The sequence below is a fragment of the Penaeus chinensis genome, chromosome 19 (assembly GCF_019202785.1).
Source record: "Penaeus chinensis breed Huanghai No. 1 chromosome 19, ASM1920278v2, whole genome shotgun sequence".
Classification (NCBI taxonomy): Eukaryota; Metazoa; Arthropoda; class Malacostraca; order Decapoda; family Penaeidae; genus Penaeus; species Penaeus chinensis.
The window spans coordinates 32,630,245-32,644,311 of record NC_061837.1 but is presented as its reverse complement, the minus strand read 5'-3'; the positions used below and the strand labels follow the sequence as shown (position 1 = coordinate 32,644,311).

At 35.1% G+C, this 14,067-nt stretch overlaps 1 protein-coding gene across 7 annotated transcripts in view; it reads right to left on the bottom strand.

Annotated features, from left to right (window-relative positions):
* Nucleotides 1–12,194, bottom strand: part of LOC125035175 (transcription factor GAGA-like) — a 58,157-nt gene extending 45,963 nt beyond the window's left edge. For 6 of the 7 annotated variants that reach the window (XM_047627399.1, XM_047627397.1, XM_047627396.1 and 3 more), the window contains exon 1: nucleotides 12,080–12,194. In XM_047627399.1, coding sequence (XP_047483355.1) covers nucleotides 12,080–12,151 — 72 coding nt within the window. In that variant the 5' untranslated portion in view covers nucleotides 12,152–12,194. Of the gene's footprint in view, nucleotides 1–11,480; nucleotides 12,057–12,079 lie in introns of those variants that run through there. The other variant, XM_047627398.1, reaches the window with a different exon arrangement.
* Between the last annotated feature and the right edge of the window lie 1,873 nt (nucleotides 12,195–14,067).

The following is a 14,067-nucleotide window of genomic DNA, read 5'->3' as shown; positions in this document are numbered from 1 at the left end:
CAAAGTAGGATCTAACAGTGTACAATTCCAATTTGATTCGGGTGCTAGTATAAATGTAATTCCAAGAAAGTTGTTACCTAAGAAAAATCTGAAGAAGACAGATGCAGTTTTGTGTATGTGGAAGTCTACAAAGATTTTTCCATTAGGAGAATGTAGAATAGATGTAAATAACTGCAGTAATGGAAAGAGATATTCTGTTAACTTTATTGTAGAAGAACAAGATTTCACACCAATTTTAGGTAAGAGAGTATGTTAGCAGATGGATCTCATCAAGATGAATTATGAGAATATTAGTTCTACAGATGATGTGTTGTCTAAATATGATGATATATTTTCAGAAAGATTAGGAACTTTGCCTGATGAAATTTGTTTAACTGTAGATGCAAGACACATTCCTGTTACTGTGAATTATGTAGAGTACCAGTTAGTATAAAGCAAAAAGTAATTAACTAATTAAATCAAATGGAGAAAGACAAAGTAATCACTAAAGCAGATGAACTGACTGACTATGTAAATAGAATGGTAACTAGCTCTAAGAAGAGTGGTGAAATAAGGATTTGTATTGACCCACAAGCACTGAATAAAGCACTGAAAAGAAAATTGCACCCATTACCAATTACTGATGATGTAGTGCCAAATTTGTCAAAGGCAAAAGAGTATTTTCAAAGTTTGATCCTAAAAATGGTTATTGGCATTATGCACTAGACAAAGAGTCCAGTTGTCAAACAACATTCCAGACTCCCATAGGCAGATATAGGTGGTTGAGATTACCATTTGGTCTCAATGTGAGTAGTGAGATTTTGCAGAAACGCCTGAACAATGCTTTGGAAAGTCTGAATGGAGCAGTATGTGTTGCAGATGACATTTTAATATATGGTATTGGTGATAATCAAGAAGATGCAAATAATGATCATGAAAACAACATGTGTAAATTGTTGAAGAAGAGTATATATATAGGAATAATTCTGAATAAGAGCAAAACTACATTGAGAAGTTCATGATAAGGTGACATCAATTGTGAAAGCCACCAGCCAATGTTATAAAAATGCAGAGGTTATCAGGAATGATTAATCATCTAGCTAGATATTTGCCAAGATTACCGGATACAATGGAACCCTTGCGGAGACTAACAACTAAAGATGTACAATGGCAATGGGGACCAGAGAAAGTAAAAGCTTTTTCATAGATTAAGGAGTTATTGACAAGTACACCAATGCTGGCATATTATGACCCAAACAAACCTTTAACAATTCAGTGTGATACAAGTCAGAAAGGATGTGGTGCAGTTTTATTGCAAGAAGGCAAACCATTATGTTATTCTAGATGAGCTCTAACTCTGACCGAAACAAGATATGCTCAAATAGAGAAAGAAATGTTAGCTAGTTTTTGCACTCAAGAAATTTCATCAATATACTTTTGGAAGGTTTACCAAAATCATTAGTGACTATAAGCTCTTACAGACTATAATGAAGAAACCACTTGATCAAGCACCACATAGATTGCAAGGAATGTTGTTGAGCACATTTCAATATGAATTGAAGTAGAGTATCAGCCAGAAAAGATATGCAGGTTGCAAATTACTTGTCCAGGAATTATTTTTCAGAAAATGGAGAGGGACAAGAATTTGAAAAGATTAATATGTTATTACTTGTACCCATACAGCCTATAAGATTGCAAAAGATTCAAAGATCAACATTAGATGATAAAATAATGAATTTATTAGAGTGAACTGCAGAAGGATGGTTTGGTAGTAGAGAGAATGTGGCGTGTCAGTTATTACCATACTATAATAATAGAGATGAGTATTCTTTACAGAAAACATTAATGTTCATAGGAGAGAGAATTGTTATTCCTAGAGAATTACGACCTGAGATCAAAGAAGCCACACATTCATCCCATATAGATGTTGAAGGATGTCTACTCTTGCCGCACATGTGGAGCTGTATGTAACAAAGTTCAAAAAATTACAGGGGACATTACTTAGTTCCATAGTCCTTAGGTTAAAAGACAGCTATTTTCCCTGCCATGAAGACACAGTCAGCACGGGGCACACCGCAGTGAATTTCCCTGCTCTCTATCATTTTGGCTGAGGCATATATGATCTTGCAATAAATAATATGGCTTATGCTTGATTTGGATGGGTGATCCTTCTCAATGATACAAGAAGGTTAAACAAGTGAACAACTGTTTGATGCACTCACAGAGCAGCTCAAGTAGATATATATGATTTGGATATGAAATTTACAGTCATGATATTCTAGACCCTAGAGTTAATGCACCAAAATTAAACTGGGAAAGATTACATATAAACCATAAAGATTATATCTGTAAACAAAGTATATATAATAAAAAACATTGTGTAAAAACAAAACCTTAATACCATCACTGCTCACCATTTCTCAATACATTATGGATTGCTTTCCAAAAATCTGCTTAATCAGATAATCCAGAACTAGTTCCAAACAACAAAAAATACATCCTACAGAAATTTACCATAAAATATTCAGGGCTGTACCAAAATGAAAGAACCTAGATCGATCTCTGCATCTACATATTTCCAATACACACAGTTCATAAGAATCTGGAAACTATCACTGAATACAAAGAGTAGAGAAGCAGAATTGTTGATTACATAACAAAGGTTGAAATAAATTTAGAGCAACAAACAGGTAAATTATCAACAGAAAATCACAAACCCAAAACCCGTAAACAAATCCCATATGGGATGCAACAACTTATCCTCAAATACTGAATTATCAAATAACCAAAACATTCCAGTGCAATGGATCCCATCCCTTGCAGGATCAATGGCAATGAAATAACAGACCTTGCTGCAAAGCAATCAAATGGAATAACAAATCAAGACCAAAGCAAAGAAAAAGTTTGGGGAAAAATAATTAGTAAGAATTTAAGTCACACAAAACTATTGCCCAAACCAATTATCTGAATAAGAAGATGGCAATAAACAAAACTGGACTTTTGCTTAAGGAGACTAAAAATAAAATACAAGAGCACCTACACAAACAGAAAATGGAAGGCGATCCATTAAGCAGCTGGTGCCAATACCAAGAAGAAGCAATTGAACATTTAGCACTCCAATGCCCAAATTAAGCTCCCACAAAATCAAGTTAACAGAAGCATTAATAAAAAGACAATTTTAACTATCATATGATGGCATTTCTGCAGTGGTTAAAATTGCTGTCATTATTTGATAACTTCCATTACAGAAAGAAAATATGAGATATAGATCCAGGATATTCAGTATTCAAAAATCTAAAACTTTTTAAAAAAAGGAAAACATTTATATTCTTCTGGCTAATAATGATACAGTTAACATGTTATATTTTGTCATAAGATGCTTAAAAAGTTTTTGAGTAGAACAGAACAGCTCAAAGCTATGCAAACTGTGAGGCACAAACATCAGATGACCTGTAATCTTTATCTTGACAGAATACTTGGAAAAGTAGTTTGCTTCCCTTAGCAAGAAGACTGATCACTTTCAACTCTCCAGTCTGTGGGCTTGAAGATTAATTTCTAAAATTAATGTTATATAGTTCCCTTTCTCAACTCATGGGCTCCCTTAGCCTTCGCAATATTGTACAAGAACAAATTCAGAATCTATGATGTCTGTATATAATCATTATCATATTTTTCCAATTATTCTGGCAAAAAAATAAATAAATAGATAAATAAATAAAAAATAAATAAATAAATATATAAACAAATAAATAAATAAATACATGTATATAATATATATATATATATATATATATATATATATATATAAACACTTTTCATCTACTACACTATTTGTGCAAACTAAGAGCAATTATTTGACACAGAAATATGATATTTGTAGCAGCTTTTTCAACTGATAAATGCACTTCTGTTTAAACTAATATGCATATGTATAGAAAAGAATCAGGAAAAAAATTAATCCAAGACAAAAGATAACCAATGAAAATTAGACTTATATCCCTTGCTTACTGTCTGGGGTATTGTTCAATCTGACCATCTGAGGGAGACACAAGCTAGTTCTTGTATTATAAGGTCATGTGTGAATACTCTATTGACAACACAACCAGAAGGTTTAAGATCAAATACATCTTTTGGTTTCTTCTTATCAAACAAGGAAACAGTCCAAGCTCCATCCTACCAGAATATATGTCGCAGATGATTGTAGACCTTAACCATGAGGCATGGAGGCAATTACGATTGCTACCCATGTGGGTAGCCATGTGAGTGAGCGGATAATGTACATCAAAATCATGTACTTCATATTTTTATTTACACTGGCTCTGCCCTAGACCCCTTTCTATTTGTTTATCCCTGGCCAGTAGTCTTTTAATATACTTTAACCATATATAGTAATAAAAAACTAAATAGCTTAACAGAGTTATGAATTTTGTGTTCAGTGTAGTACTTGATACTGCACAGTAAACAAAATTTGTAAATATATATTATAAGCACACTTTGTAAGCACACATTTTTTTTTTTTTTTTTTACTTGCATGCAGTTAACTACACAATACTTTGACCTAATAATGTTTGTTTTGCTTTTTCTAAGACACTATCTACTTTACAAAGGTATTATCATACCTGTCTTTTTTTTCACACAGCCATCCAACCTTGCAATTTTCATTTATTGTTCCAATTATTCACAGTGTAATACGCTTGAATCTGTTTTTGTTGTTTTCCATTGTAACTAAATGGTTCAGGAAACGAGTTACTGCCTTGGCATGACCAATCACAGCATGACCAATCACAATGATAACAGTATTGATGGATTCCTTTCACTCTCTACTATCCATATATATAGAAATTATACTGCGGAAACACCCCAATAACCACAATCTAGGTTTTGATAGCAGGGGAGGGCATGAAAGGTACCAGGGAAATCGTGGGGTAAATATAGGTAAAATACATAAAACTGGTCAATATACTGTCAACTACAGGGGGCAATGTCCCCTGCACTCCCCACAATGGAGGGCTGCAGCTCACTAACCCCCGCCCTGGGCAAAAGAGAATCCACCACGAATGTCCGGTAATTGCATATATCATACACTTTTATATCTATTGCAAAGAGAATGTGCCCCATGTAACCCTTATAAAGGGGGCTACTGCCCCCTGCTCCCCATCCAACACTATAAAGAATACCACACATATGTACAGAAGGACTGAGCAATAGGGAATCACATAGGAATGTACTGTGAGTAGTAGTATGCTAACCTGTGATATAGTTAGCACGATCTACTGACTAGGATAGGGGATACTCCAGATCGTCATCAACCAATTATCAGATTGGTAAATTATAATTACTATGCCCCATTTTGCCACGTTCACCACACATGACAGCTGTGCATTCTATCCTGCCAGACTACGTGGAGGATTCTGCATCTCCCAGGAAGGGGGTTGGTCAACAGCAGGAGGGTGGTCACAGTTAGCATGGCCCCCTGCATTAGACAATGGTGTAACATTCTGTATATTACTATTGTAGTGACACTTAATCCTGAAATTTCCCTGGTACCCTTCTTACCCTTCCCTACTACTGGGGCTAATAATTGGGGGGGTTGGGGGTTTTCTGCAGCAAATGTCCTTTATAGGTATTCCAAACAATAACACAGCCCCCTCTGAGACTGTCCCTATTACTCCAGTCAATAACCTTGGGACCACTACTGGGAATCCACAAACAAGGCCACATGAACCAAAATCTTTCCTAACCAGGGAGCTTTGCCCCTGCACCCACCCCTGATTGCCATGAACTTAGTCTCCACTTGGTATTTGTAATGCATTATCTAGTTAATTAATGTATCAGTAAGTGTTGTTTTCCTCTTTTATGAGTGTCATTGGATTTTCCCTATCAACTTTTGCTTAAGCTGCCATAGAGTAAATATGTAAAATCTTGAATTTGAGTGAAGTGAAGTTTAAGAATATTAAATGGATGCAAATTTAAACCCAGATCCAGGAGAAAACCCTGGAATCTTAAAAGAAATGGACTATGAATCACAAACAAATAGAAGGCCTAGAGAAGACAGTGAGTGAAGAAAACCCAGATCATAAACTTGCCCGGAGACACGAAGCTGGAAGAAACTCAGAAGAATTTCCACCACCTATGACGGGCAACACAACAGCAAGACAAAATAACCATGTAGTGCTAATCAACTTAATAGGAGAATCAGAAACTTCAAACTTTAATTACCCAATGAAGTTAACTGATGCACTAAATAAATCAACATTCCAAAAGTACATAGCAGAGGACACACTAAGAGTTCTTGGAACAGGAAAGGATTCAAAATCTGAAGTCAAGAATTTGACAAAATTACCACCCTTAAATCAGATCAATAAATAAGGTGACTGGGACATAAATTGCCAACAGCCTACCACAAATAAAAACATAGACTGTTCATGCAGTACAGTAAATCCAGTAGATATTGAATTAGACCCCAAAGAAATAAAAGGCAAATCAAGATCAATGCTGGGTTACAATGAAATAATAGAAGTAACTTGACTAACCAAAATCATCAAAGATAAAGAAAATACAAAAAATGGCTCAACAAAATCACTCAGAATAACATTTAAAGGAACTTTACCACAAAGAGTTGCCATGGGACATACACCTTATAAAGTCCAACAGTATATTCCCAATCCCAAAATGTTATGTCTTTGATATGGTCATAGAATCATAACATGCAAAAACAAAACTAGATGCAGCAAGTGTAGTCAGTTTAACCATGATTACAAACATTGTATAAATAACCCCTTCTGCTTTTACTGCCTCGAGAACCATCCACCAATTACAAATTGATGCAAAATATACAGAATGGCACAACAAATAAATACCCAGAAAATAGTGCCCAATAACACAGACATTGAGAAATCTTTCATGATTTGAAAAACAAAACCACAACAACTCCAACATAAACCACACCCAAACCCCACCACTAAATCACACCCAAAAAAAAATTCCCATAAACAATGAAAATACAGACAACCTCACACTCAACAAAAGGAAAGCAACACACCTCAGACTCATGGCCTAACCCTAAGCCAAGCCCACACCTAACAGCAGGGCAGAAAACCCCCACAAAAGAAGAGGAGCTAAGAGTCAAACAAAAATCAGTGAGAATTAACTAGAACACCAAAAGAGAGAACCCAAACAGAAGGTAAAGAATCTAGCCAAAATGTAATTAGAAAAGATAACAGCAAACAAATAGATGTTGAAGATTCCCCAAGAACTTGGACACTTCCAACTCCATTAAAAACTAAAGAATCACAGAAAGAAATGAAAAATAAAAATAAAGAAGACATCTCATGGACAGAAATATTAAAGAATACAATAACAATAATAACAAAAATTATAAACAACATAATCTCAGAAAAAAAAACAACAATGATAGAAGTAATAGTCAAAGCAATAAAAGAAATAATCCCAATATTTAAAAAATCATGTTAGTACTCTATGAATATGATAATTCTATGGAACACAAGATCAGTCCTTAATAAAAGCATAGATCTAAACCACTTATTAACCAAACAACAACCAGATGTACTCACATTATACAAAACCTGGCTGAAAAATAGACAATTTTAACTTTAAGAATTATAGAATTATAAGATATGACAGACCAGAACAAATTATAATAGACAGATTAAAAGACAAAATAGAAGCCATGGGAATAAAGATTAATTATGAAAATAATTGGATGAACATTTTATTGGTTTATAATCCATGCAATAACTTAAGCCAAAATGACAGCTTATACAGAACAAATAAATGACCCAAAATTAATAATAGGAAATTTCAATGCACATCATACAAATTGGAATCCAAATAAAAACAGGTAAAAGTCTATTTAAAGTAACGGCAGAAAACAATATAACGTTATCAACTCCTCCTGGCCAAATCACCAGAATACACCTTAAAAATGCAAAGCAATCAACACTAGACCTAATTCTAGCTTCTTTAACCCTAAGCCACTTAGAAATCAATGCAGGACCAAACACAGGACGCGACCACTTCCTTGGGATAACACTGTACAAAAGTCCCTTCAATCAAAAGAAAAAAAAATGGTTCAATAATGAAGGGCAGATAAAATATAAAAAAAGAACTAAATAATACAGATACAAAAAAATATAAATTTGTTTATAGAAAACATAGGAAAAAAATATTTCAAATTTGAAGAATATGATAAAAATTTCAAATCCCAAAAACTATGGTGGAATGAAGCCACAGGAAAAGAAAAAGAAATAAAGCTTATAATAAATAGAAAAAAAAACAAACTAATAATGAAAATCTAGAAGATAAAACAACTATTAACAGAAGCTAAACAAATTAGAGAGAAAGAAAAGAGAATCTTGGGGAAAATTCTGCAATTCAACAGATTTTAACACCACAAAAAAAGGAACCTTATTAAAAAGATAACAGGAAAGAAAGGACAAATTAATTACCCTTTAATTGACCAACCAGTCACTGAAAGAGAAACGAAACTAGAAATATTTAAAGTAGAATACCAAAAAATTGTGCACAAAATTAGAAAAATAATGTTAATAGACAACAAAAGGGGAAGAACTAAAAAACAAAGAAAGAACAAAAAAAAAAAAACATTTAGAAATAAATATATAGATCACAAAAAAAAGTTTTAGCTACAACAAATACAAAAAAAAGAACAAAGCATATGGACTTGATGAAATTCAATATGAATTTTACAAAAATTCTCCCCCTAAAATCTTAGAAATGCTAATAAAACAAATAAATTCTTATTGGACCATAGGAGAATACCCACAAGATTTTAAAAATGCAATTATAAATCCAATAGATTCATTAGTTGAATAAAATATCGACAATGACAAAATGTCAAACATAACTAATTCAATCAAAGATAAAACATATACTCTAGTTGCATGCATAGACCTAGCAAAAGCATTTGATACAGTAAATCATGATGCACTAATAATAAAAATGGCTAACCTGGGAATAAAAGGAAATTTATTAAAATGGGTACATCATTTTTTAAAATAAAGAACATTTCAAATAAAAATAGGAAACCAAAATTCTGTAAAAGGAACAACATTGAGTGGTGTTCCACAAGGATCCCTTTTAAGCCCAGCTTTCTTCAACATCATGATAAACAATTTAAAATTGACAGAATTTTAAAAAATAATATACAGAGATGATATAACAACAATACCCAGAAGTAAACTCCTAAATACCTAAACAAAGCCATAAATAATACAGAAAGAGGTTTAAAACAAGTAAAAGGAAGGGCAGACACCTGGGATCTAAAGATAAATTTAACTAAAGTAAGCTGTTATATTTCACAAACAAAAGAATAGTACAGCTACCAAAGATCAAAATAGAAAATGTAGAACTAGAATTTGTTGATAGTCAAAATATCCTGGGATTAATATTTGATTCACCAAAACTAAAATGGACAAAACACATAGAAAACATCAAAGTAAAATCTATTAACAGAATAATTATAATGAAAAAAAATATCCTTATATATCTGGGGAGCAAAAAGAAAATCCTTGATAAAGTTTTATAATATTGATGTTAAACAAAAAATAAACAACACAAAAAACAGCCCTGAGAATAGCAACAGGATGCTCTAAATCAACTCCAATAATATCACTCCAAGCCCTAACAGAGAAACCCTCAATAACTGACAGAACAAATGAATTAGCTTGCATAAAGCTAGTAAAATTACTCGAAAAAAAAAAAAAAAATGCCAGTTAAAGAACTAATAACAAAAAAACATCAGGGATTTCAATTACAACAAAGATAAAAATTCCTGGACTCAAAGTCATTGAAACTAAAAATCAATATATATATAAATGACGCTCAGAATGTAACTCCAGCACCACCCTAGTAGGATCTTTCCCATAAATTAGTAACAAAGTTCAAAATATGAAAACCACCATAAGATATTCACAGATGGATCAAAAATAAAAGAACCTCAATCAACATCAGGAGAAATCTATATAGAACAAAAACTCTCACCAGTTTGGAAATTACCAAAAAATACTCTTATCACAGAAGCAGAATTATATGGAATAAAACAAGGGTTTAATTATATAAAAAGCAAAAAACTATCAACTATTACCTCAAAGATAACACCCCACAGCCATGATCTAAACCAGAAAACAGAAAATTAGATACATGTCTTACAAGAATACTGACTAAATATACAAGACTGAAAAAACACCTACACAGACTGAATTTAGAAACTAACCCAAACTGCAGAGGGTGCCAACATCCAGAAGAAACAATTTATCACTTAACATTACAATGTTCAAGATTCAACTCTGAAAGAACTAAATTAATTGAGGCATTTAAAAAGACAAAAATACCTAATCCAAATATCTCTCTACTTATAACAGGAGGAAATCAACCTCCAGCTTAGAAGTACTAGAAGTATTATCCTAATACAAAGCTCAAGAATAATAAATATCAGATGAAACAGGGATCAAAGCCCTTGAATGACAGCGAAGATTCCAAGAGGCAAGATCCAGGGAATATAGACATATGAAGTCTAAAACCCTATAAAAGAAGAAAGAAGAGGGATTTCCTTATCTTGGTGCAGTCACTGAGTAAATATAAACCACAGTTTCATTTACATATTACACAACTTTCTTACTGTCAACTAATGAAGAAATGTTGCATGTGAAAACTAGTAAATTTTGTTGGTCATTGTTTGTAAAGTTTACCATGTACCATATGGTTAAATGAAACAAACTATTCCTCTTCCACTTAACATATTCACTACTAATTTATTTACAGAAAGGGTTGCAGTCATATGGTACAAGGTAAACTTTGTCTGTAATGGATTGAATGACAAAAAATAACACTTTTCATCTATGGTACTCCTTCATAAGTTGATATTAAAAAAATTGTGAAACACATATATAATACTTTGGTATACATTTAAAGGCACACATAATGACACTATCATATACAAAGTAAAAAGCTACACTTAATAATACAATTTGCATTGGCAAAAAATAACGTCCAAAATGAAGAAAATAATATGTGACCAATGCCGCGCGGAGAGTAGGTGCTGTAATCGGGAGAGGGTCCAGGGGCAGACCCTCAATGGAGAAATACAGATACCAAGCAATTGGTGGAGTTATAGGGACTTGGTTTCAGAGGTGCAGTCACTTTGTAAACAGTAACAATACATTCATTCATATCATTTGTGATGGGAAATAACATGAGTCGAGTCATATTACGGTGTGAATAATTGAAAAAGGAATAACTGTAAGGCTGGACGGCTGTGTAAAACTATAAAATCACTCAAATATAGTTGGTATGGACAAAGCGGGACCTTCTCTGAGTACTAAATTCCATGCAAATATTTGAATTACCTAGCAACTATACTGTTATATTTGTGACTGTTTGATGCAAAAGTCCACTCTGTTCCCAACTGTTGATATTCTTTACAATGTAAAGTAGGATTCATTACTCGACAGGGTTTGCGTTACCTTTGTGCTGCAGAGAACTTTCAATCACAGCTCTCTCCAAAACTGTTTTGTGTATTGTTGTGCTGAATGTCGCGGGCTCTTTCCTACACTCAACTTATGTCATAATAACACGACCAACAACACAGCTCTCGCGTCCCTCTCGTCGCAGAATCACCACCTGGCGAGGCGCTTCCATCACACTCCCGGGCGGTGCCTTTAAAAGCGCTTTCGCCCGATCTCGCTTCTAATTTCATTCCATTTTATAGTCCCCTATCTTCGGTAAGTAAGGTTCTGAGCCAAAAAGCCACTGTTAATTTTAGGCTGACAATGAAAAACGAGCTAGGAGGTGGATTTTTATAGCATGCTGGTTGGTATCATGTTAGCTGCATCGGCTCGTTTACACATATATACAGTGAACAAGTTAACTTTAGTACTGTGGATTTGCAGTAGGTGCGGCTCTATTAACATTTCCACTTTCTCCTTCTCTCTTTCCTTCATCCATCTTTTTAATTCCTTCGGCACAACGAACACAACATAAACAACCTTTTCGCACAACATCCCCTCCCAGGAACCCCTTACTCATATACATTCCACCTCCTACATTAGGTAATGTTTGTCACCTCAATCTTAAGCACTCGACACAAACACCCATATCCCCCAACTTCATTCTCCCAATTAGTGCCGTCTTCCATTGCTCCCGGCCCCCCACGACTCTAACCCAACCCGTCCTTGCACCACTCGATTATCCTCCCCAAACTCTCGCCCTCACTCCTCCCCCCTCTTCCCCGCTCTATACCCCTATTCCACTTCAGCCCCCTTTCCCCTGAATTCTACTTCCCCTTCCTTTCTCCCCTCCATCCCTCTCCTTCTCCCCTCTTTCCTTTCGCATGCTCACCCCATTCTCCCGGACACCCTCCCGCTCGCCCTCCCCCCTCTCGTTCTTCCGTCCCCCAAAGCATGACCCAACACGACCCTGCTCCACGTCCAAACACCTAAAACCTAAATCACTCTTGCTTGCCGTTTTCTTCAGATCTCCTTCTTCCAACATAGAATGTTAAATATGTTACCCCTCTTGATGCTCAGAACACTACGTTCTCAGTTCCTTTGTATCTCTGAATTAAATAATATCTATATTTTGATTAACTAGAGTGTAAGTTTTCTAAATGTGTTCTAAAGTAATATTAAATATTTCATAAATTCTTAAAAAAAGAGAGAAGTACTTATTTTCCATAAAATATATTTTTTGTATGTGTGTAATCATTGAAAATAAAGGCCACTATGTGACACTGCCAGGTCACCACCCATTTTATTCAGCACCCCAACCCTCGCTCCTGCTTCTTAATGCCTTGTTGACAAATATGGGTCTTGTGAGACCTTACACAGAATACTTACAGGACCTCTCACTCGCAACACTCCAGACAAACACATTTGGACGGCAGGTGATTTCAACCTCCTTGACATCGACTGGACCCCTTTTGACCCCTTGACGCAGACGTCCCAAACACCATTATCCCCCACGCGAACAGGCGCCTGTTACACGACACCTTCATTGATATCATTAATATATTCTCACTCTCACAAACAGAACTCAAACCAACACGGATCCAAGTCATCACACGTCCCACTGGCGACGGAGGCCTTTTAACCACTGTCCACACGCTAGATCTCTTCCTCACAAACAACACACTCCATATAACAAACACCAAGGATTTTTCCAGGACTATGTGACCACGACATCGTTCTTGTTGACGCAAACCTTCGACCGACCAGATAGAAGCGCAGACGTGGACCTATTTTGCTCTACTCGAGAGGCGACACAGGCTCGATCATAAGGGACATGACAACTATGATAGGGACAACTTCCTATCTTCTGACCCCTACTCCCGACCCCTTGATGAAAACTGGAATAGCCTGGAACACTTCTATTAAATACCACATTCCACAAAAAACACTTTCGAGTAGGTGCCCCCTTGTTTTCCAGAGGTCTATGCAGTCAAAATCGAAGAAAAGAAAACAGACTCTGCAGATGCGAGCTATCATTCATCACACCAAAAAAAAAAAAAAAAAAAAAAAAAATGGGCCAATTTCAAATCTTTCCAAAGAATATCAGTAAATATCTCGCAGACAACGTAAGAAACAACCCTAGACACTTTTTTATGTTCTTCAAGACGTGCAGACAGAAAACCTCTAACATAGATGCATTTAAAAAGCACAATGACACTCTTATCACCACACCAGAATACAAAGTACATCTGCTCAACACACATATTTACACAGTCCCTGAGGACATCCTCTCTCCCACCCGACTGACTTTGTGCAGACGTCACCCCTCTTTTCAAGGCAGGTGACCGACTGATTCATCAAATTATCCCCCATCTCCATTACCTTTATTGTCTCCAAAAACTTCGAACGCATCATATACAAACACATAATGAATCATCTTTTTTACCAACAGGACTCAACACGTTCTCCTTGACGGTACTATATCTAGTTTCTGTTTTTGTCCGTTCTGGTGTCCCCCAGGGCATCGTATTAGGCCCTCTCCCATTCCTACTCTACATAAACTATCACTATCCACTCCTAATTTTAAAACTACACTTTTCTGACG